This window comes from Chaetura pelagica, unplaced genomic scaffold, assembly GCF_000747805.2.
Source record: "Chaetura pelagica isolate M959 unplaced genomic scaffold, ChaPel_1.0 scaffold455, whole genome shotgun sequence".
Taxonomy (NCBI): domain Eukaryota; kingdom Metazoa; phylum Chordata; class Aves; order Apodiformes; family Apodidae; genus Chaetura; species Chaetura pelagica.
The window spans coordinates 1,518,761-1,544,350 of NW_009953483.1; the positions used below are offsets into that span (position 1 = coordinate 1,518,761).

Below are 25,590 nucleotides of genomic sequence, written 5' to 3' on the forward strand. Positions count from 1 at the left end.
AGCTTTTTAAAGGAGTATATAGATCAACATGTTCACATAAGACCAAATACTTTTAATATATTTATAACTGTTTTATAAAGCTTTGAAAAAACTCACAATAGCACATTGTTTTACTTTAATGCTTTACGGTACTATCAGTTTAAAATCACAACCAGCACTTAAGTTATAGTCAATCCGGCAAACAGGAGACAAAAAAAAATTACAAGAGTTAAGAACTGACTGATACATCCTTTATCTTTTTTTTTTTTTTTTTAACTAATGCGTAAGTGCAGAATAAGATAAGATACTCTAGTTTAAATATCTTGTTTTACAATATACACTTTGTTCTAATTACGCAACAGTAAATCCCATGCTTCACATAGAAAAGCAATCCACAACATTAAGAAAAAAATTTACAATTTATGAAACAAAGTAAATAAATATTAGTATTACAGAATCAGAGCTGTACATAAAAGCTGTTCAGTTTTAATCATATAAAAATATGTTTTAGTGCAACCTCACATATATTGATGCTGTTTTGCTTTACATCATTTAGATCCAAGTGTCCAAAAAAGGAAAGAAATTACATTTATTACAAAGCAGATACACAAATTCTAAAATATGTACAAATTACTGCTAAAAAAATGCTTATAAGAATATAAGCAAAGTAAAGAAAAGGCACAAACATCTGTACAATTTAAAAGTACCAGACCCAATAAGAATTCCAAATTTAGTTTTGGTCAGGCTCATGATGACATGTTATTTTATCTAATTCTTTTGATATAACAAAAGTATATATAATAGCAAACTACTGTAACTTAGAACAGGCATGCTGTAAAGTTGAATACTTCTATCTCTAGAAAAAAAAAAAAAGTGGGGTTAATGTTCGGGTGAAAGTCTCCATGCATCTCAGATCAATGTGGCTTGCTCTTCTCAGATGACGGATCTTTCCTTTCCTGTGTGCTTGATGGGGGGTCGCTCCTGCTGTGAAAGCCCAACTGCTGGACATCCACGAAGCTCTTGCTGTAAAAGGTGGGATGGGCTAGCGCAGTCTGTGATGTACCAAAACTGTCCTGTTCCCCACCGTGCAAGTCAGGATGGGTGGCTGAGGCACAGGTCTGGCCTGGCTCAGATCCACTAAAGTGTTTAATGCTAAAATGTGCACTTTCTAAAGGTTTCTGGTGAGGCTCAGAAGGCCTCTGCAGCTGCTCCGCCCCGTGCAGAACGGCTTCTTCTGTGGCGATTCGCAGAGAGGCTATGGCTTTTGTACAAGTCTGTATGTTCTCCTCCTGCTCCCTCTCAGTAGCTATGACACTGTCCTCTGAGGTGCTCTGCGCCAGCAGCAGCAAGGGAGAGGAGGGCGCGCTGGAGGGAGCGGTGGGGGGCAAGCTGTGCGGGGGGGTACGCTTCTCATGGTGCTGGGACATACTGTACAACTCTTTCGTAAGGATTTCTGCAGTTCCTCTTTGCTTCTCCACAGAGCCCTCCCGCTGCAGGGCCAGAGTGGACGGAGGACGTAAACCTGAAAGGGCCACCGGTACTGAATGGACCATCTGGATACCCCCGATAGGCATCATGGGGATGGGTGCTCGGATCTGTTGCTGGGAGTGTAGTGGAAGATGACTGAAGACATAGTCACTTGGGCCTTCGGGGAACGGGCTAGACCCACGGTGCTCCACACCTCCTTTTTCTCCATACACGTTGAAGTAAGGCCCCTGAGACAACCCCCTTCTCTGTAACCAGAAAAACAAAAGAAATGTCAGCACTGCTACCAGCAAAATTCTTGTCCAGCTGCCAAACCACCTATCTGCTTTCCTGTCTAACACAACCTCCCATTCACACAGCACCTTTCATCCAGATGGATCCCAACACATTTGGAAAACTCTGCTAATTGCTTATCCAAACAACACACGAGGTTTTGCTTAGCTCAGCCCTACAGGGCTCAAGCCTCTGGGTTGAAAGGCTGCAGGTAGCTCATGTTCAGTGACAGGCAGAGTGTTCAGTGACACAGCACAGCAATTTAGGTGAGGAAATGAAGAGTATTATATCCAACTGAAACTACACAGGGAATCTGGGGTATATGGAGTTTCATTACCCAGGAGAAATTTGGCCAGGAGATCCACCTTACCCTCTCTTTTGGCAGCCTTTGCAAACTGTGCTGGTATTGGCAACTCACACTTGGTATCAAGATTTTGTGGCAGAAGAATGCACATCCTAAAGCTCACAGCTTGCCACCACTGCTTGGCAGCATGAGAAAAATCTGGCTGCATGTAGGTATTTTCTGCCTGTTGAAAGATGCTGCTCTGGAGCTCCAGAGAAGGCACTTGCTCCTCCTACTCTCCACTGTGAGCTTTACCCAATCCTTCATGAAAAGAGATGGATATTTCCATGGAAGTTCAAGTGCCTCTGTGCAATTTAGACCCCATTTTTTATAGTGATTAAGACAATGGAGCACCACTCTGGCCTATCTGTAGTGTAAACAATAAATAATAACAAAAGCACAGACATTAGCTGTGAGTGAAAGTGATGATTCTGTCACAGAGAGACTCGCCCACTCATAATGGGATTGAGAAGAATGAGGAATTTTGTAATGGCTAATAAAACCCAATCTCACAATATTGACATTTTCAGTGCCTTTCATTAGTTCCTGCCTTGGAAGAATGAATAGCTCCATCTCCACTCAGTATTAAATATGCTCTGGGCTTTTGGGTTTCTCTCTTTTTTTTTTTTTTCCCCATTCTTAAATTTAAAAATTTGTTTTCCATCTGATGATTAAGTAGCATTCCTCTGCTGACCAGAGGAGTAACAACAATAGAAGTGCAGGATGACATTTTCATAATTGTGCATGGGATTTGGCCACACAACTCTCAGGGAATCCCACAGGGAATTACATGAATGAAAATGCTCATCTCTGCTCTGCAAATTGACCAAACACCTGCCAGTTGCCCCAGAGCTGTACTGTTACCACAGCCGTGGTGTGGCAGCCTGAGGACTGTGCTGCTAATTGCCAGTGCACTCAAGTGGCAGCGCTTCACTGCTGGGAAATCCTCGCTCTCAAGGCATGAAGCAACCTCTTGATTCCATCCCAGGGAACTGGTTTAGGGGGCAATTAAAGATTCAATTTCTGTGCTACCCAGGGGCTAAATCTCACTGTGCTCAGATGATTTGTCCTATTTGATATAAATCAATGCTGAGACAGGAAGGGTGACCTATAATCATCAGACACAAACTTGAGAGATGTTATTATTCAGAGACTAATCATAGAATCATAGAATTCTTTAAGTTTGAAGGGACCTTTAAAGGTCATCCAGTCCAACCTTTCTGCAATAAGCAGGGACATACTCAACTAGATCAGGTTGCTCAGAGCCCCATCCAACCTGACCCTGAAAGTTTCCAGGGATGGGGCATCTACCACCTCGCTGGGCAACCTGGGCCAGTGTTTCACAATTCATCATTAAAAATTTCTCATATCTAGTCTAAATCTACCCTCTTTTCATTTAAAACCATTACCCCTTGTCCTATTGCTACAGGCCCTCCTAAAAAGTTTGTCCCCATCTTTCTTATAAGCTCCCTTTAGGTAATGAAAAGCTGCTATAAGGTTTTCCTAGAGCCTTCTGTTCTCTAGTTTGAACAACCCCAACTCCTTCAGCCTTCCTCGTATGAGAGTTGTTCCATCCCTCAGATAATTTTTGTGGCCCTCCTCTGGATCTGCTCCAACAGGTCCATGTCTTTCCTGTGTTGGGGTCTCCAGAACTGGTCACTGTACTCCAGCTGGGGTCTCATCAGAGCAAGTTAGAGGGGCAAAAACCACCTCCCTCAACTTGCTGACCATGCTTCTTTAGATGAAGCCCAAGCTATAGTTGGCCTTCTGGGCTGCAAACACACATTACCAGCTTACGTCCAGCTTTTCATTCACCAGGTCCTTCTCTATAGGGCTGCTTTCAATCCCTTTACCCCGCAGTCTCTATTTACCTTGGGGCTGCCCTGACCCCAGTGCAAGAGAGCTTGTACTTGGTTCACATCGGCCCACTTCTTCAGCTTGTCCATTGTTCTGAAATGCCTCATGACTTTGACTTGTGGTATCTAATGAGGCACTTTGTGATCATTGTTTCAGCACATAAGCCCTAATGCTTCAAATAGTAAGCAAAGAACATCTCACTCATCTTTTGGAAATGTTCTGGTAAGTTAAGCTGAAGGTATTTGCTCTGCTTCCCAACAAAAGGATCTATTAAATTAGCTCTGTATCTGCTTGTGATCTACTAATGTCAAAAAGGAGTAAAATCAGATGCATCATATTTTACTTGTTACCAGGATTTACAATACAGAAGACTGTGTGTGTACCACTCTAAGTTGGGAATTTTCCTATTCAGAAAGTAAGACATTTGAGTCTCATAAAAGAGAAACTGTCATAAGAAAACACAGTGACAACATGTTATCCTGATGAATGGGGAAAAAATTACAGAAAAAAACTGCAGTTGCTAAGCCACAAGACATAGTTCACTTACCCTGTCAGTCCTTCCCATCACTAACCTCACCTCTGCACAGCAGTTTCCCCCCCTTTTTTCTTTCCATCTTTGGTCTGTCAACCTGTTTCTCAGTCATACTGTCCTCTTGACAGTTTCCTAAGCCATGACATTTATCACTATAGCGTCTGATGTGAACCTGGGCTAAGGGAAATGGAGCAAAAGCAACAAAAAAAGAGTAAACCCCATGGAAGAACAAATCTAGTCACACACAAATCTCTAACTGAGATACTGGCTTCATGTTGTACCCACCAGAGTTTGAAAAGGGAATAGAGCAACAGTCTGTCCTTGTCGGATAGAGGTGGCTAACGTGATAGAAATTGCCACACACTTCAAGATCAGCAGTAGCATCCAATATATGTCTCATATGCCTAATTTTTATATAGACAGTGACAGTGTGTGCAAGTCCACTGGATACCTTCCAAGTCTGGCTGTACAGGCAGGCATAACAGATTATCTCTCTCTAGCTCTGGCAGATAAGTTTGGAAACTGCCAACATAAATGGTTATAAGCATTAGTAACTGTTCATTCCTCTTCCCTGTTTTTATTTCCCTTACCAATACCTAGCATTTTCATACCTACAAGCAGACATACATATACATATTCATGGGGAAAAGCTGAATATTAGAGAAGCTGTCTTCTTTCAACAAACATCCTGAAAATCCAACGACCTTATTCTGTTGATAGGGAGAGTATTAGATCCCCTCTCTATGCACAGTGCAGAAATCGTGGTAACTTGTTGCTATGCAGTCAGATGGGTTGCTGCCAGTGCAGTGAGATGAGCTCCTCTCTTTGTCAGGTGATGAGAATCCAGTTTGCTTCCTATTAATTCTCATTTATTGCAGCTTAGCATATTTTCCTCCAACTCCAGGTGACATATTATTTCCCTAGCAACAATACTCTGTAGGAGCTTTTTGTTAAACTCTCTGACCTGGTCATAAATCCAGGCTGCCAAACCACAGTTTGGGTTCACCCTGCACTTGGTACATCACCCAAAACAGGCTGTGGGGGATTAGGAGGAAGATCACATTTCAAAGTCAAGCATCCTTAACAGACCACAGCCTCAGACCACAGCTTGAAAAAAAATGGCAGGTGGAAAACAATCTATTTGATTACCATCTTGTAATATATTTTTAAAGTAAATGTTAAAGAAAATATTGAACTTTATTGTGAAATCAAATAACACAGAATTATTACTTAGATGCTTTCTAAAAGACATGATGCTTACTAAAGTGACTATAAATCTGTGTGGATGTCAGTGGATTGGTTCAATTTGCAGTCCTACTGAGAATGACCATAATGGCCCATATAAACCAGTGGGCCTATTTACAGTTTACTTGGATTTCAGAAGCTGTCTCTCAACAGGAATGCATTTCACTCAAGATGATCAAGTACTGAGTGCTTGGGAAGGGATTTAATATCTATATGTCTGGGATGATCAGAGGACCTACTGACTTTCAAGTGGATATAGAGGTGCCTAACTCCCTTCAGCCCTTCTGAATATATTGAGACAGCCTTCAAAATTAATGAGAGATGAAACAAAACAGAAACACAAGCAAAATCCACTACCTCCTAGAAGCTAAAACTGTTGCAAGTTTGTACCACACACAGCAGGATATATTCACAATTTCATTGCACCTAGCCCTGGGACTGGAAGAAAAGGCAAAAGCTCTGGTCCACACTAGGATGTGGCAGTGTGTGCTAGGACAGGGGACAAGCAGGAACAGAGTGAAACTTGGTGCTGGATCCCATGGTCCCAATAAACATGTTGCAGGGTTGGAGAGTAAGGTTGCTCTGGACTAACCCTATTCTCATTCACTTGAATGCCTACTCACAGTTTAAGTGCACCTGCTGCACTCCTGGAACACATTTTCAGTTTAATTTAATCTGAAAACAATCCAGGTCACTTACTTCAAGATTGTTCTGCAATGTGAGTCAGCGCACAATAAATGTGGCAACAGAGACATGTGCCTGATCCAAACTAAAATGCTAACAGAGATGCACTCAGGGCGAACAAAAGCAGCTTTCCAGTCTCTCCTCTTTCTCTCACGACTGGCATAAAATGACTGGGAAGAATCAGAGCCCTTTGATAATGGCACCAGCCTTCTCAGAAAGGAAAGAAACCTTTGGCATTGACAGAAAATAAGATCCCAAAAGTATTTAGAGAGCAATGGGGATCTGCCTTTAAATTTAAAAACACCAATTTAACTTGCCAAGGCCAAATGTGCACCAACAACAACCAGAACCTTAGGCTGCTTTGGAGACAGCATCCTGTTGCAAGTGTATCCTGTTATTAACGGGGAAAAAGGGGAAAAAAAAAAAAAGGTACGTTTTTCTGTATTCTTGTACAAACTACAAAAACAGTTACTTTCCCATGCTCCTTTCCACTTCCTAAATAAATAATTTCAATGGCTTTCTATGTGGTGCTTTCAATGCCAGAGCACTTTACGAGCTCTTTGCACAAGACCACCAAAGTGCATGAACATTCAAGGGGCAAAAACATGAAGGGGAACTAGACCAGCACTGGCCAAAGAGACTAGAGCAAATACATCCATTTCAGTGGAAAAGAAAACTGGCCTTTTCTGAGGACTGCAGGCATCAGAAGCACAAAACCACTCTTATTCCTGCAAGGACCTGGAACTAAATGTAGCTCTGAAATAGGAAGAAGAATTGTAAACTGGCATCTGCATCACTGATGCAGTTGCTAATCACATTGTGATTTGCTGGATTTCTCTTCTCTGAAAGTGAAAAACAGCCTTTATTCCTTTTTCTTCTCTGACAGCTCTCATTTATAGAAAGCTCAGGTGTCATTTGTCATCCCACACACTCAGTATAATAACTTCTGTTTCACCTAAACTCAACTACTGTTTGGCTAAAGTATGTCTTCCAGAAAGGCATCAAGAAGTGAGGAATTCATCTTTCCTTTGCAGTCAGTTGTTGAGGTGGGAAATCATTCTCACTTGTCATTCTCTCATTTACGTTTGCTTGGGCTCCTCTTCCAGTGATGCCTGTATGGAGGTTCCAGTGACTGTACTGAGATCTGAGCTTCTCTCTCAAAGCCCTCAACATGCTGCTGGAGATACTGATGCTTTCTGTAGGACAACTGATCTTTTACACTGGGTTTTTACTGCCACATGCCTGATCCTACCTCAAATATAATGTGTTAAAAGCCCATCTGGCACGGTGGACTTTCCAAAAGAAAGGAGCTAAGGGTGCTAAAAGAGTCCTTACAATGTGCTAAACGCCTGGCTGGAAGGTGTGCATAACACACAAGGCAAACATTACAGCAAGAACTGTCAGATGGCCAAGGGTGACTGTTACATACCCTTTTGCCAGTATTATCACTCATCCAAAATCTCTACTACAGGATGCCAATAGAAGTGTCTCATGTGGGACACCAGGGACTGGGGCTCCCTGCACAATGTCAGCTGTAGTGTCTCATATAATCCCTTCCATTTGATACTAAGACATCATGACTGCTAAACTGGTGGCTCTTTTTCCTCTGTTGTGCTTCCTTACTTTGTCAGTAGAAATGTTGGCTGGACTTGTATACTTGCCCAGCTACACAGCAATTGCCTCTCTTAAGAGTCCAGCAGGGTTTCAGCATACCTTTCACTAAAGACCATTTAGCTACCCCTCTCCACTGCTCCCACAACAACTTATCAGGCCATGGAGCCATGTCTAAGATGTGGGAAAAGTACCTGTGTTGCTCTCTTCTACAAACATGGCCCCTCACACTGCAGCTTTCCCTTATGCCCCTGAAAAGCTGGGAAGCCACTTTTGGATCTGCCAGGCTGGCAGCATCCCAGCTCTGTTCGGTCCATCCCTGCTCCAGACACCTTTGCCCAGCTGCATCCCTGGCTCCAAAGACAAAATCACAGCTCTGGAAATGCCAGTTTTATGAGCTCAGAGTTCAATTCTTCTCCTTTACAGAGAAGCACCACAAAAGACTCCACAAAGAGCTGAGAAGACTGGTGATGGGGAAGGAGGGAGGAGAGCCCTGCCAGAAGGAGGGCAGGGAGGCAGGAGCCCTGACATAGTAGGAACCTGTCACAGCTTGCCTGAGTTGAATCCATACATACAGGCTGACGAGGCAGGCAGTGAGAGGGCAGCAGTAACACCAAATGTGTTGAGGGAAGCATACTAAGTAAAGAAATACATTCGAACATTGAGGCCACTCCTTAACTCTAAAGATCAAATTTCTTTCTGGAAAGAGTGCTTTGTGAATGTTAGGGCCTGTCAAAAGTGCCAAGTCGGCATTTTCTTTGAGCTGATTTACTGAAAGAGAATGGCACAGACAGCAGCTGTGCCAGTTTTGCATATTTCTGTTTCCACCCAGAAGGTTGCTTCCCTGCTGAAACAGCCAGTCATGATGGAGTTTTCTGGAGGGCAGACAGCTGCCTGCTCCTTTCACATGATAATATCCTTTAAACTCCAGCCATAGATCCTAATTTGAATCAGTAACCTGGTTTTCTGAGAGTTTCTGTTTATTTCTTAGCATTTTTATTCCATTAAACAACACTTTGGTGATGGGCACCATACTGCAGTATCAGGGCCTTAAGTTCTGGTCTGAGCTCAATCCCCTCTGACAGGCTGGGAAGTGAAAGATTTTACAGTGCAGAAACAAGCCCCATGTGCCATGAAAGCTTCCTGGGTCATTAAAAAAATAAATAAATTATATATATATAAAATAAACATAATAAAGAGAAGCAGTTAATGTAAGCCAGCCTAATTCTATTGAAGTTAATAGAGCTACTCAGCCTTGTACCAAGACAACATTTGACCCTTAGGCTGACTCTATTGCATCTAACTGAATCAACTTCCCACCTTGGCCCCCTGTTTATTTCAAATGTCTTGCATTCAGTCCAGGACTTCCCGCCAAGGCTCAAATCTTATGCCTTCTTCTTCAAAGCTGTGAATTTTTTTTTTTAAATAGCACGCACAGATTAGGTAAAAGTACTGGTTTTGACAACAGACGAGAAAATATTATTTCATACTTACGGAATGCCCCACTGGAATAGATTCAGACTGTAAATATTGACCCATGGACAATGCTGGATTATGGTATAAGCCCCTCCGGGGAGACGCCGCTCTCACAGAGGCCAGGTACCTCCTCTCTCGCCTCGGAGACAGATCTCTTCGAACAGACGCATCTTTCCCGGGTGACATTGGTCTCCTTGGTGAGAGGTGACGTCTTGGTGATACGTCCCGTCTTGGGGATAACTCTCTCCTCAGCACAGCCTCCTTCCGTGGGGAGAGGTGCCTCATTGGTGAATTATCTCTTCGGGGTGACAGATGCCTTCTGGGTGACAAATCCCCTTTTGGCATTAAATACCTCTTTGGTGAGTTATCTCTATAGGGTGAAGAATCGTAGCCAGGTGACGACTGTTGGCTGGAAGGTGAAAGGTCTCTTGGAGACGAACTAGGGTCTAACGAAAGCACGTAGTCCTCATCCATGCAGCTAGGTATGTCTAACCTGTCTTTATCAGGCTCTGAATCAGTACTCTTACTCTGGAAAAACCTCTGATACTCTGTCATCTGTGAGTCTTCACAGGAGTCACTTGATGTTATAAGCTGAGTAACCTGAATGCTAGGTAAGGTGACCAAGTAACTGATGAGGGAGGAGTGTCCCACGGAAAGAGAGCCCTCGGGGGAAGTCCCCTGTGATGCCCCAGCTGAGTTCACTGACATGGAGGAGAACCGAGGGGGCTGCGGGCTGGTGCTTCTTGATCTGGTTTTTGGTGTCGAATCTCCCTGAGTATCATCAAAATCATCCTCATCATCATCCTCATCATCATTGTCATCACCATCCTCTCCATCTGACTCCTCTGCATCAGAGAATTGGTGCTCTGCTGACAGGCCTGCCAGGTTGCTACTCTTCTCTGCCTCCTGCTGCATGTCCTCCATGTTTTCTGAAACAGCCACAGTAAGTCAAATTGGTGAGCACATATCCCACCTCTAACACCTTCTGCCACATTTGTTCTCCACCCAGCAGACCCCTTGCCATCACAGCATGCTGTTTATCTAGGATGGCTGCATCGTGCTATTCTTCATAGTCTTAAACTGTAAATTTTTATAATAATACCTTAAAAGTATACTTTGAGTATGAAAAGCCAATTCACCCTAGTCCACCTTGCAGCCTCAATACATGTTGCCATCTCTCGCACCCAAATTGAAAATATCAGGAACTTCGTATAAGACAGATGAAAACAGGTCGTGCTTTAATTTCTAGCTCCTCCTCATGTATCTTAATAAAAAATGTAATTCAGATAAATGAATTGAATTTATTTTTTATGCTTCCTGTTTATTAAAAAGATGCTTCTTAATTAAAAAATGCCCCAACTACTCAGTATCTTTTCCCATGCCAGCCACTGTGCTAAAGTGCAATGAGTCACTTGCATACTCCAGAGGCCACTCAAACTAAATTAAATCATTCTGACATACCTGCTTCTTCAGTTTCAGCATCATCTGCAGATGTCATTGATACTCCAAGCTCCAGGCATTTTTTCATGTGTGCTTTAGACTTCATATGTTTTGTCAGATTTCCTATGGATCAGAAATTAATCTAATTAATGGACAATAGCAAAGATCACTCTGCAAAGAAGGTTTTTGGTATATCTTAACTGTTATTCTGCAGATGGGGGTTTCCAGTTTAAAAAAAAAAAACACTCAATAGACAGGGCTGACTCATCCAGCCCATAGACCTCAGAGCCTGTTTTAATGAGAGTGGGTTTTTATATCTTTAAAAAACCCCCAACACTCAAATAAACTTAAACTCAGGGCCTGAGAGGTATATAGATATCTCTCCAACTTTCCACATGACATTTTAGGCACCCTGGCGAGCTAAAAAACTCATTTTTGAATGTTAGCTATCCCTTTATTCAGTGTTCATGATACATACAGTCTGCCCAAACATCAAAGCCAGTCCAGTGTACACCAGCCATTTAGGGCTCACACTCCTAGTCTCACGGTGGTACTTTCAAGCTAAGGGCTCCCACTTACTTCACAAGTAGGTTCCAAATATTCAGTGTGTTTGAAGCATTTTGAAGCAAAAGTACCCCACAAAAATACATTTGTGGGAGCCTTCTCTATGCAAGTTTACTGTCTAGCTGCAACCTCTAAACTGAGAGGTGCTGTACTTAGAGCTTTCACCTGGGATGTGGGAAATTAAGGTTCCACTCCCTGCTTTGGAGTATGAATCTGAACCAGACACAGGAGGGATTTGCAATCAGATCTCCTATTCCCCTGAGGGAGCAATCTAACACTAGACTATTGACTTTCTGGAGTGCATGTCTTGGTCTGTTTTTTCATAGGTAAGAAAACTGGGCTGAGACTGGCCCCAAGAGACATTTCATGGGAAAGAATCTTGAGCACAAACATAAGGTGGAGAAACAAGAATATCACTCTAATCCAGTAGCCACTGCAGCGCATTTGCAAGACGCAACAGGAAAAATATGGCACAAGCAAACCCAATACACTACCAAGAAACAATGCTTCTTAGCTCAAGGAAAGCACTCTGTGAATGTACCTATGCTACTTTTGGGACCCCAAACAGCATCTCCAGATGGTGCCTGCGGCACATGTAACCTGGGGGCAGGAACACTGTAACACTCTGTTGGATAGTGGAGGTGTGCTGAGAAGCTCACAAAGCAGGCTTCTCTCCTCTGCCTTTCAGTCCCAGCTAGTCCAAGTAATTTTCTTCCCAGTAAGAGTTTCTTACTGTGTCTGTGCACTGCATGAAAAGTCTAAATGTTTGCCATCCACTGATGCCTCTGGATGGCTAAACGCTCAGTTTAGTGAAACTGAGTCAGTGAAACTTAGGTTTTCAGTCAATGAAAACCTAGTATGTGTGAAGGTCTGTCCCCTACGGTTATCAGCAAAATAGCAACAATAGTCATGAGGCTGACAACTGCTCATAAGCAGCAATACACCAGTTAAACACTTCTTGTACTTCAAAGGCTAACTTAGTCTCTTCCTACTCAAGCCCTTCTTGTGCAATAGTATACCACCTCCTCCCTCCTTCTTCTCTGCCAGAAATGCCAGCCTCAGCAAGCAATTTCACATTTCTTTCCATGCCATCTCTTCTGCCTGGAATGTCCTCTCTGAACACAGCTGCAAAACCACAATCCTCCTTCAAGTCCCTTCTCAAGACCCATTCCTCCATCAGTGTCAAATGTAAACAATGATTGGAGAACAGCTCACCAGATGGTCTATTTGGACTATGAACAAGCAGCTCCTTGTCTTTGTATCTACACCCCCATGAAAGTTCTCTTCTTAAATTAGGTTGATGGGTCTACTACCACCCATCAGCTATTCCCATCTTTGGCAGAGGAAGAAGTGATGGAGTCATGGAAACTATTACAATTCTCAATCCTCAAAACAGCTATGAAGTTGCACTGGGATCTTGGGAGAAATTTCCTTCAGCTTCCTCTCTCCCCCTTCAAGTAAGTTAACTGCACTGGGACCAGAATCCGTTTCCCTTGTCTGCCAAAGGGAAGCTAAGAAACCAAGAATGCAAAGCTCATTTGGCCTGTGCTACATAGAAATGCCACCAAAGAAAAGGATTTATTTTTCTTTTCAGGAGATAGTTGCAGCACAAATCTGAATTCCAAAGAATATAATTATCTGTGGCCTCAGGACAACAAATGGAAGCTTTTTTTCTGTGCTGATAAATACATGTGAACACGAGCTATCAGATCTCTATTCATAATTAATGCTGCAGTGGATGGAGTGGCCCATCTGGGAGACATACATTATTTATTAACTTGAAACTGACCCACTGTAAAGCCTGTGAAGGCATGTTTTCCTCAGCAGATGATGCTCTGCTTCTATATTATGTCATAACAAGTGTACTCTCCTGGTGGCATTTACGTGTGGTTGCAATTAAAATTTGCACCATCTAACAATTTGGGCAGAAAGTATTATTTGTAAGGGCGGTTCTCAGGCTACCACATTTTCTCTGCAGACAAATGGACAAGCCAAGAGCCTGTAGCTCTTAATGAAACTATTCAGGGAGTCTCAAAGTCTCACAAAATCTCTCCATCAATTAAACAGAAGAGAAAAACCTCTCTCATGAAGTCCTGTATACATCAACACAGTAATTGTATTCTAAAGAAAATTCTCTACTTGATTGCAAAGGGTGCTTGGATTCCAGATAGCAAAATATCTCAAGATTTGTTTGGCAAGTGGAAAGAGTTCAGCAAAAAGAGTCACATACCTTTAGTTTTGAAGGCAAAATTGCACAACTTGCACACATAAGGCCGGACATCAGTATGAGTGCGGATATGTTTTTTGAGCATGCTTGGCTTTTTGCAGCGAATTCCACATTCTTCACAAATATACTTTCCTCGGCCACGACCTCTGACATAGACATAATCCTCATTTGATTTATACCTGTTGGAAGACAGCAAGCATTTAAATCACAGACACTCTGGGTCATAGACACGCACAAACATCACCTCTATGCATCTGACCCTGATCCTGTATATATCTCATCACAACAAGCCCACAGAAGTCCATAGCAACTACTGAATATTCAACCTGGAACCCACAAAGTATTTGCCTTTCGTGGAATGCACTGGTCCCAGTGTGTTTTAAAACTGAGACCAAAGGGTTGCAGTATAAAAACAGTATATATACCTTGTCAGGAAACAGATGAAACACCATTCCCATAGACAGAGCACAACTTCAAACACGAGTCTGCAGGTTGGATTTATTTCAGCTAACCTGTGGTCTTGTACAATGTAGGCATCTACCACCATTGAAAGCACCATCATTTTGTGGCAGGGTTCATTTAATTATTCTAGTGTATTTATTCTTTGGGATGAGACAAATCACATCCTGGAAATGCCCTTTTCTTCCCACTAAGCATAAAAGCAATGCAGATGACTAGCAAAGATGTATGAATGTACTCTACAAAAGCCTGAAGTTCCCAATGATGGAACCCTCCCTAAGGGACACCAAGTTGAGTTCACTCAGGTATGTGCCGCTTTAGAAATATTATGGGAAACTTCCAGCCTGCACACTTAGCAGAAAGCTGTCAAAGGAATTTTTCTTAGCACAGGTGTAAGCATTCCATGCTGGTTACATAGAGTGTAGTTAGAGAGTAAATAAGCTATGCAAATCTCTGTAAAGCTGTACATTGCTTTTACTTTCACAACAAATTGTTAATAATGAAACGTAAAAAGGCCCAGGGGTTCTGATGTTTGAAGAGCACTGGGCATCCCCTAGAGGGAGAATTTCATCCTCATTAACCCAAAGTAAAATCCAGAAATTATGAGAACTGAGAAATAATATTTTTCTGCCCTCTGTCCTCCGCTGCCCTCTAAGCAGTACAAAGCACTTTCAGTCACCCTGTCTGTGCACAGCCCACAAAATATCATCCGTACTGACAGCGCTTGAAATAAATAAGGGACTGTGTGAAAGATTCTGTTAATGTGATGATAACTGTACAAGAAGCAAGTGACAATTTTTTGGGTTACAGAGCTGAAAAATTTTTCAAGTGTGCTTTTCTTAGATGAACTGCTCTTCTATATGTTCAGCTATATCACTGGCAATATAAATACTGAAGCTAATGTCTTAGGATTATATAAAACACTGTCCTGTTCTCATGTCCATCACATTATCTATTAAACACATCACACTCTTTAACACATAAACACTCTTTAAATTGTGGATGCTTAAATTCAGTTTTTTCATCTCCTTTCTGATCAAGTTGGCCCTCTCCCTTCCTTGTCCCTGGCACCATGGGCAAAACTGGCATAGTCTAATGTAATTTAATATTTAGTGATCCCTCTAGCAGGATTTTTTGTATAACATTTCTGAGATTCTGCTTTTCTGTCTGCCCCATTTCCCAGGTTCTCCTTCATACATACATGCCAATGACTCCTAGTCATCTCCCTATCCACTGCTTCATCAACTACCTCCAGGCTTTCTCCCACAGTCAGAAAAAGTGTCCATTATTTGAAAGACTGCAATTTTATCTTCTTTTCAACTCTCTTTACAGTCTGATTTTGCTGGGACAGTCTACCATACCATCTCTGTTTGATACTGGTAAGACAAATGCTGTGTTACAACATGTGCTTTTCTGTTGCTCCATCACTGCTGTTCCTCTGCCTGACCACATTCCACAGGCTTCTGACACCTGTCAGATCTCACTGGGCACAAAGACAGCTAGACAAGATCTACCTCTTCATCATTGCTGTGGACAGTTTTTGGCTGTAACTGACCTTGGCTCTCTAAATAGGCTTCACCATAACAATGACTGTAAGAGAAATGACACACACAATTTTGACATTTGAAGAAGATCTGGTCCAAAACCTGAAACACCAGAAAAGTGAGTCTATGGTATTTATCTTTCTAGTGCGCAGGAGTATTAGTTCTTACTAGTAACTTGTGCCTCTCTCAAAGCTTTCAGTAATTTCCCCCTACCCACTACACAATTTTCAGGTAAGGACTATGGATACTGCTACTCTGAGCAGCAGTCCCATTTGAATGGGACTTTGGAGTTAAAAAGCATGAATAAGCCACAGAGTCCTGCAATTTCTATCCAAAATTATATTTGGGGGGGGATTTTCAATTACAGTCTATTAGTGATAGATAAAAAGAGCAAACATAAACAAACTGTGAACTCTTGCTGTCAGTTCATAATCTCATTAAGCCAGATACCCTATGAGCAGGTATGTTTACCCTGTCCATTCCTTTTCACTTCATGCCACTAGTAACTAATGGTACTGCAGCAAGCACTGAACTTCAAATTGCTGCTTTTCTTTGAGGAACACTGCTTCATATCCCATCAGAGTTTTGCAGTCACAGATGATGGAAAGCAGATTTTTGTGATTCAGATAATTTCATTTGAATCAAGCCACCTGCCAGAGGTAATAATATGGTTGTTAGCTCCTTCCTTCAAAACTCCCTCTGCTGCTATGCTTGCAAACCACTCTTGATGAGCTTTGGTACAGCAAGGTAGTTGACGTGCTGTGTCATCTACTTTTCAGCTCAATTCCATTCATACTGTTCCTTCAGCTTCTCACGCATCCCCAGCCCTGTCTATTTGATTTTTGCCCACTTGCCATACAAGCACTCCACTCCCCTGGCACAAGGCAGCTGCACAACTGCACTTCCCTGCTAAGCAGACAGGCTTTCCCACAAACCAAATACTCTGGAACCACAGGTCTCTCTCAACTGTGAATTTGAATTACCTTATCTGCACTTACAAAACAAAAGCAACCAAGAAGCCTAAGTAAATCCACTCACCAAGACAACTGAAAAATTAAAGAAAAATACCCTGCTGAAACAAGATATAACTATGCATGCTTGACTGTCCAGGGCAGGAAACAGGAAGCAAAGACTACAGGTCTATTTGCTGCATAGTTCAGTGCACCACTTGCATGTGCTGAGATGATACAAAGAGGAGCTTGGCAAGACCAGAGAGTACAATGGAAGAGCTCTGCAAAGAGCAAGCAAGCATGGAAATCATCATGTTAAAAACTAGCTTTAAGGAGTCATAAACATAAGCCTGAAGAGGAGGACAAATTGAATAGCCAGGACAGAAAACAAATACACGGTTGCAATAAAGAATATTAAATACATTTTAAAAACAAACAAACAAACAATAAACTAATTAAAAGAATGAATCTACCCTTCCACAAACAATTCCCGTAAAAGGCACAACACAATTTTTATGTATAAAGAAAGAGTGGACCCATTAGCACTACATCATGCCACTCATTGTAGCTTTGCAGGTTATATGCTCCTTTTGGAGAAATCCCAGTCTATTGCACAGATTACTCCTCCCTCTCCAGAAATTAATGTGCACATCAAGGTTTTTTACTTTTTGTTTTACTCAAAGGATAAAGGATATCTAAACAAATCCAGGTATTACTTGGAGACATTCCTTGGTGATGTGAATCATATGCCTTTACACAAACGGTTTCATAGATCTTACCAGGCTACAGGGAAACTTAGGATGGTGTACGTAACATAAAGAGTTTCTTAAGGAAGGTGTTAGATGACAGAGTGAGCTGTTGCAGCTCACACTGATCTGAATCCTCCCTTAAGTTGCTTTTCTTAACACTCTTTTACTCTTTTGACCTCTCATCACACAGCTTGTATCAATGCAGATCAATCTTCAGCTGGTGATACAAATTCAGAAAATATAAATAGTGGGAAGCAGGCAAGTTTTATAATTCAAAGTGCGTGCAAGTTGAAGCAACAGCTCTTTAAATTTCTTGTAAACTTAGGCTCAACCCTGAATTTGGGTCACTCTTGTGCAGCCAGCCTAGTGGCTTGGGTACTAGGACAATGTACAACTACAGAGAACATGCAGGATCAGGGTGTCTGGGTCTGCATACCTATGATAATCTCCAAACTCACATTTTTAGTCTTTCAGGCAAGATGTAGGCTATACTCCTGCAGTGTTGCAAAGTACAGAGAAATACCAATGCTCTTTTGATGGAAACTATCCAAGTGGAGCCAAAACACATAATGGCAATGAAGGGCAACTGAGATTTTAAAGGATACAAACTGATGGGAGCAGGAAATGGGATGTTCAAATTTCTCAAATCTCCATCCTGACCTATTTATTTACCCCATAAAACAGTGCTGAATCAATCTGAATTTGGTAAGACTGAAAAACACATCTTGTCCAGCTCCTTGACTATTCACTACTAACAACTGGTAAATTAATTGCATCACGTCAAAATTCTGTAAAAGAAAACTTTAGAGTGTACTGCAGAGTCAAACAAGTATCTGTTTAATCTTCACAGCCACAAAACAATGCTGGTAGGCTTTCAGATCTCCCTTTTCCTTCTCTTATTTTTTTTGTTTTCTCTTGTTTTGTTATCATTTGATTGACAAATGGCCATGGTAAAATTAAATAGTATTTTTATCAAATACATGACAGATCTGTGGATAGAGCTTGGATACCATAGATTTCAGTATCACTGAAATTTTCTTTCCAAAATCCAACTTAATTAAATAACAAATATTTACAAGAATAAGGGTAAGCATGCCTAGCTGACTCATTCAAGTATAAAAATTGTAAGATAGCCTCATTGAAGCTATTAAATACAAACAAATGGTATACAAAACATCAAAATGTTAACTGTTTATCTACTTCTTTATAATCTAAGGAATGAAAGCAACAATTTTGAGAGAGTGCTCTCACACAGATGGAAACTATAATTTCCTAACAGCAAAGTACAGTGACTATGCAGGTACTCTGTTGTTTGTTTTTACACTGAAATATACACAAACAAGAAGAGGCTTGGGAGCTACAAGACATGGCAGGAATCCTGGACTGTTCACATCCTAATTCATTCATATTCATTTCCAAATCTCTTTAAAATGACAGTCTGAACTTGAAATTTCCAGTTGCATTTTCTTACCCTCCTTCAAATATTTTAATTCGTATCGGCTCAGTTTGTTTGGATGCAATGTCTTTATCTCCATGAATGTCTCCTTTTACTCTTTCTTTTATAATATTTCCCACTACTTTCTTTTCAAGCTTGCCACCAAACAAGAAGAATGGCTCGTGCTTCATCTGTAGAACAAAGTCAAGGAAGGGTGTTACTGCTGGAGCACACAATAAATGAACACTTTATCGCAAGCACTTTTAACATTCCAGGTCAAAGCCAAACTCTCATTTTGGTGAAAATCTATAAGATTAATTAATTTTTCCCATTTAATTTGATGGTGAATAAGAGAGAGGGCAGCACACACAAATTTTTACAAGTCTTGTCAGAAAACACAGCACCGTATCTTTCCTCAGAAAAAAAATAAATCATGGAAAATAGAAATGGAAAAGCATTGGAAGGTAAGTTATTGCCATTATAGAATTTTCCCTGGCACAATTATCTAATGCTTAGTGCATGATAAAGTCAGTACGTAAAAGACATTAAATAGATCTGAAGATCTTTACTCAATTTTAACTTAATCTTTACTAACAATCTCCATGGATGTTTGTGTCTAATACCGTTTGAATCAGGACATGGCAAAAACAAAGGACAAAACAAAAGGAGATAATGTATCAGGCTCTGGCACATGTGAAGGGAGGGCTTTAAAAACCTCAATTTTTACATCTGATTTTGAAAATAGAGACAGAGACAGCAAAAGTAGCAGAGCTTGCAGAATGGTAACTTTGTCACGGGAAGATGTCAATGTCTGAACTCCCAGTGGGGAAATTTGGGTTGTTTTTTCTTCATCATTAACTTACATTTAATAGTTTAGTAATATTTTCTCAAATAAAGATATACTAATTTAATTTTAATAAAAGCTCTTATTTACCTGTGCAAACTGCTTCCATGCACTTGATGATGTCAGTTTACCAGCTCCAGGTCTATGCATAGCAGCCAGAGTGTAGATTTCTGTGGTGTTTTTTTGCTTGGACCTTAAAAGTGCTAAAGTGGTCTTTGTACTTAGCCCAGACGGGTTTGGGTTACAGGAACTTACACACCATGAAGCATAAACAGAAGATTTGAGGGTTGGTTGCTGAATGTAATTTGGTTTCGCATAGTTTAAGAAACACCAGCTCACAGTTGTAGTTGTGCGCAGACTTGGGAACTGAAGAATCTGCTGAAAATCTCCGATGTCTGTCAGAAGAATGGTTGAGCCGGTGACTTTCCCAGTGGTATTAGATGACATCTGGACTACCATCCCAAGAGGCAATTTTTGATGTTTCAGTTGGTCTTCTGGCTGAATTTCTCCTGGTGGCAATGAAGACCTCTGAGGACTCATGCTCATATCCGACGCTGTTTCATCCACATCCAGTTCTTCTGGTGAGTCTCTCCCTTCAGAAGGGCCACTGGACTTCTGCCCTGGTGATGCGGAATCAAAGCTGGAAAGTTTCTCCCTACTCAAAGGGAAAGCATCAGCTGCTGTCATGCTGACAGGTGGGAAATCTTGAGATGATGAAGATGACAACGGTGAAGAGGATGACACAGATGGTAGACTTTCTCTTGGCTCAGTAGCACAGCTCTGCCTTACTAGTTGAGGCTTCTGCATTCTTGGAAAATCTTTCTTTATATCTGAGTTAGTTAACTCAACTGCACTTAGCTCCTCAACTATCTGTCCATACATTTTTTCTTCTTTGACTCGTTTCTGCTGCTTGGTTTCCATGAAGAGCTCCAAGCTGCTGGCAGGTGAAAGCATTCGTTTGCTTCCTCCCAAAGTAGAAGCCATGTCAGAACTGGAAGGCAAGCAAAGGGGAATTGGTGGCTCCAGTCCAAGCGGTAGTGTCTGTGGCACTTTCCACAAAGGATATTTTTCTAGCCCTCCATGCTGACCCAACATCTGAGCTATGTTAAATCCAATTCCTTGCATGGTTGCACTAGTTGCCAATGTTCTTTGAGAAACAGTCTCATCAACTTTACAAATTACAATCGCAGGACTGTTGCTCTGTCCAAGGATCTGGGAAATGCTTGTGTACATGACACTACCATAAGATGGCACATGGGTTTGAATCCTGACAGGAACAACTGTTCCTGGCAAAGACTGTACAGATCCATCATCTGGGGAGTCAAAATCTGACTGAAGATGCTGCTCAGAGGAGGTATCTGTTGGTTTAATGCTATGGTCTGAGTGGTACTTAACAAGAGTATTTTTTGAATACTGCCCAGATGTTCCTGAGTAATGCTGGTATGCTCGCTCTTTAGCGTGCACATAATCAGCTGGTTTATTTCCAATAAGCTCTGGTGCATGTTCCAGGCGATAACTTGGTGGAACGTCTGTTTGGAAAGGTTGTTTGACATAAGATTTCTGCAGCTGTTGTACAAAATGATGCTGGAAGTGTAGAGGTTCTGTGCATGACTGCCACAAGACAGGCTGCTGAGATGGTGGTAGGTGCACCATGCAGACAGCTGGATATGGGAATTGAAACAAGGTGCTATGAATAGGGGAAAATGGGACCTTTTCCTGATGTGCAAATAGCTGCTGCTGTTCTGATGGATGTTTGTTAGGAATATAAGGTGCTTGTTGGATCAAGGGAGTCCTTAACATTTCTGGGCTGTCTGCAAGAAGAGCCTGTTGCTGGGCAAGGTGGGATGAGCTATTACCAAGCTGAGCACAAGAGCCAATAGCCTGTTTTCCAGAGTCATCTACCTGAATGGGCTGAAGAACAGAGGAAGCGGAAGGATGCCAGGCAAGCTGGGAGGCACGAAGACCAGCCTGTGCATGTTCCATCTGCTCCTGCTTTATACTTTGTTCTGTGCTCTGATCAGTCTGGGAAATCTCTGGAAAACCACTGAAAGAAGCCTGACGAACCAAGAAGCATTTCTTCCTTTCTCGGGATGGAGACAGTGCCACAGTAGGTGTCCCAGCTGAAGAGGCATGAGACAGGTTCCCATAATCAAAGGATTTGCTTCGGATCTCTGGGACTTCAGTAGCATGAGGACAGGGCATCTGTTCAGATGAGCAGCGTCTCATTTCCCTCTGATGGTGATGCCCAGGGACGGAAAGTGAGTAAGCACCAGCTGGAACTGTTAAAAATTCAGACTGTTTTCCAAACTCATCTTGTTTGGAAGGCGTCATGAACTTCATGTTTTCTTCTCTTTCAAAGGACATTGAAAAACTCGAACTGTGGGACAAGTTACTTTCTTGGCTAGGGCTGCGAGAGAGGCTTGTACCTGTGGACTCAAAGCTGGATTCTCCAGAGGAATGTTCCATGTCAGCCAGTCGTAAACGCTTCTTTTTGGGTGGTAACTTTTCAGCTGGAAGTTGAGAAAGGGTTTCACTCCTCTGGGGCCACTGGAACTCTTCAGTGGGTCTCTCCTGCTCTTTACTCTGTGCTTCTTTATCTTTCTCAGGCTTATCTGGCTCCTCTGTGACACGAATTTCAGGTACCTGTATGTTGTGCTGACGAACCAGCCTGGGCTGTATATGATAGGGCTGTAGCTGCTGCGCCGGAGAAGCTTTGCAGGTGTCAGCACTTTCCGTTTGTGGAGCTCGGTCGGGGCTCATTGGGGACTCACAAACCTCGCTCTCACATGTTTCAGATGGTGAATAGATCTTTTCCTGCTGGCATGCAATATGTTCTGTAGATTCAGATCTTTCAAATGAGTTTGGCCTGCTCAATGAATTTGTGTGCTGAATGACAGAGATGACGTTTCCAGGGGGCTTTCTAGTCAGTGGTTCTGCAGTCTTTTCTTGCTCTGCAGATAAGGATGAATCTTCTAGAGAAGCTGCTGGGCTTCCAGACCGCAAGTAAGGCCTGCAGATTTCAAAACGCTCTGCATGGCAGTGGGCAGCATTGTCCAGGCCTTGAAGGGGAAAACTGCTCCTTGGCACTTCCTGAATTTGGGATTTGGGATCAAAGTCCAAATGCTGCACTCCCCCCATGGTGCCAGTTGTACTGCTGCAAAGCATAGGACTGTCTTCCTCATCTCCAACACTCTCCTCTTTCCTGCGCTTTCTGTTTTCAAAAGTTGTTCCAAGCATGGATGACACTGCCTGAGATTGTCCAAGTGGATCAATGAACTCTCCTGCCTTGTTCATCCCACCCAAGGATGGTGAGTCCCTGTAGTTCTGCTTCTGAGCTTCAAATTCTTCCCACTTTCTGTAGTGCTTTCCAGTGGCATCATAGTCATAAAAGGTCTTGTCTCCTTTCTTTTCTTTTAAGGATGGTCCTTTGTCAGCTGCTGTCTGCCTGCTGGAAGCAATAATGATATTTTTCCCTGGTCTTCCATGATAGTCTGAATCTGAGTGCCCCTCCTGCACAGAGGGCAATTCAAAGGCAGCCTGTCTTCTCAACATCCTTTGGTGGGATATTCCCACTGTCCCAGGGTAAAAAACGTCATCTGAGCCAGTTATTTTCTCATCAAATGAATGGCTTCCTCTCAGAGATGGGGGGATACTTAGGCTGTTTGCAGAAGAGGTTGGCATGGAGTTACTTCTAATAAGAGGAGAGGAATCTACTGGGGGCTCTAGAAGGAGAGGCACATCACCCTGCTGACTGGCTTGGTACAGGCTGGATTCATTTTTGATGGATGATGTGGTGGTCTGGGATTGTCTAGATTCTGCACTGCTGCCTGGATAAACTTGTGTAGATTTAATAGTGCTCAAATTACTGGAGTCAATGAGTTCTTCTTTATTTGGAGTCATCTGAGAAATATGTTCCTCAAGCATCTTGATATCTAATCTGTTATTTACAAGAGGTAATGGCTCTGCTTTGCCCTTCCTACCCATCAAACTGTGTTCCTGATTTGTTGTGGCTACTGTTACTGCTGTCCTTTGATTAATCCTATAGAACTTCCCAAAGATAATCTCTTCATAAGACTTTGCATTAGTATTTGGTGGGCTAATTTGCTGCTCAGCACTTTCTGAGCGAGAAAAATAGCCAGAGTCAGTGCTTCCTTTACTGTGTGGGCTCAGGAGGTTTAACGACTGCTCAGAATCTTGCCCCTTTTTCTCTGACAGTCTTAGTGCAAGTCGCTGTTTAACGGTGTGAGAATCATCAGGCTTAGTACTTAAGGATGGGTTTTGCAACATATCAGAGCCAATATATGGTGAACTCTCATTGGGTAACTGAAGTCCACTTTTAGGGATAATCAAAATGGGCACTTTCATTGGCCCCACAAAGGACTCTTCCATGGGGGAGTGAAAACCACTCCTGCTAGCAATGTCCAGGGGGAGCTGTGGGACGGGGCTCAGTTTGTCAGAACCTTCCACAAGGAGTGAGGTCTCCTCATCAGTGTCTGTGCTCTGCTCGCCATCTGAATGTATTTCTGCTTCCACATCGATGTAACTGGCATCTAGGTCCAATTTAGAGACTGCTGAGTCTGTGAAAGGTACCAGTCCTGCTTTAATTGCATGGGCATGTGACTTCCTGTGCTTGTAAAGGTTGCTCTTCGTCTTGAAGGAGAAACCACAAGGAACACAAGGGTACGGTCTCTCCCCAGTATGAGATCTAATATGCTTTTTAAGAACACTAGGTTTGGCACAAGCCCGATTACAGTAAGGACAAATGTACTTGCCAGGCTTTTTGGGTTTGTGCTCCTTTTTGTGAGCATCATCTGATTGTTCTAAGGATTTTTGAGAGTATTGGCTGTATGCAGGGTTCAAACTTGAAATTTTCTTCCTGGAGAAACCTCCACTATGGCTATGCATATGAAAAGGAAACAAGTCCTCTGAGGCAACTGATTGCAAGTGGCTAGGAAACTGCCACGGAGGGCCTTCTAAGCTCTGATGTGGCTTAATGTTGTGCAAGAAACCTTGTGGCAATGAATGCTGTGGAAAAGAAAGTGAATGTTGACATGAGTAAGGACTTGGATGATGCTGTGGATATTGCTTCTCTGTGACTTGCTGTGCAGCTTCACTCGATGATACCAGTTTCCCAGAACTAAAAAGTTGTGCTGATGCTGTGTTTCCAATTTGCTCGTGATCTATTTGTGGTTGCCTCTGTACTTCTTGATTGCCAAAAGTGCTCATCTTAATAACAGCTGAATGTTCTTGCCTCCATCTACTTGGTACTTTAGCAGTTTCTCCAGACCTTGAGGTAGCTTTTTGCCCTATAGCTGTGTCCCCAGAGTCCATTTTGTTACACAAGGTCTTAAGTGCTAGTTCACTTGAAAGCTGTGCCGACACATGGAGTGTGTCCAAAGCTGTGCTTTTTAAAGTTTTGCTGCTCCCATTTTTCCAGGGCTGTTGCAAGTGCACAGACTTTTCTTTCTCTTTGGAACTTTCCACGCAGTAGTCTATAGGCATTAGATTTGTGTCTGTACACTAATGTGGGTATTATACAGTTCTGTTCATGGCAGGAACTTTGCTAAACAGTTTATTATACATTTGCAAAGACTTGTTATAGCATTTGGACATTTTCCATTGTTATTAAATACTGAGATGCAGAATGATCCAGAGATATTCATGATCTAATAAAGCAAAGTTCTCTTCATCTCTTCCATGGTGACACAGCTCTCTGTAAGACAAAAGCACAACACAGAAAACAAACCAATTAATACAGCTGTGCAAAATAACAGATGCAGTTAGCTACACTTACATTGAGCCCTTCATGAGAAGTATCGAGAGACTTCAGTAAAGGCAACTACATTTCACAAAACCCCCTTTTGTCAGGAGACACAGTAAAGTCTGCAAGCAT

The 25,590-nt window shown here is 42.1% G+C and overlaps 1 protein-coding gene across 2 annotated transcripts; it reads right to left on the minus strand.

Moving 5' to 3' along the window:
* HIVEP2 (human immunodeficiency virus type I enhancer binding protein 2) lies at positions 1 to 25,199 on the minus strand. 2 transcript variants are annotated; one of them, XM_009998531.1, is made up of 7 exons: positions 19,788 to 25,124; positions 18,890 to 19,044; positions 13,720 to 13,895; positions 10,947 to 11,048; positions 9,504 to 10,414; positions 7,901 to 7,906; positions 1 to 1,712 (listed from the first exon to the last, which is right to left on the minus strand). In XM_009998531.1, exons 1-7 carry the CDS (start codon positions 25,026 to 25,028, stop codon positions 894 to 896), a joined length of 7,410 nt encoding a protein of 2,469 aa, XP_009996833.1. In that variant the 5' UTR covers positions 25,029 to 25,124; the 3' UTR covers positions 1 to 893. The 2 variants fall into 2 exon arrangements, with proteins under 2 accessions (XP_009996833.1, XP_009996832.1); XM_009998530.1 differs by lacking the exon at positions 7,901 to 7,906 and having other exon boundaries at positions 19,788 to 25,199.
* Between the last annotated feature and the right edge of the window lie 391 nt (positions 25,200 to 25,590).

Bases quoted from the DNA above. Each gene is read 5' to 3' on its own strand.
- HIVEP2 (XM_009998530.1), bottom strand. From the start codon at position 25,199: ATGCCTATAGACTACTGCGTGGAAAGTTCCAAAGAGAAAGAAAAGTCT. The intron at 13,896-18,889 runs GTAAGAAAATGC...GTCTTCCAACAG, and splicing joins ATTAAAATATTTGAAGGAGG to GTATAAATCAAATGAGGATT. The intron at 1,713-9,503 runs GTAAGTATGAAA...TTCTGGTTACAG, and splicing joins CTATTCCAGTGGGGCATTCC to AGAAGGGGGTTGTCTCAGGG.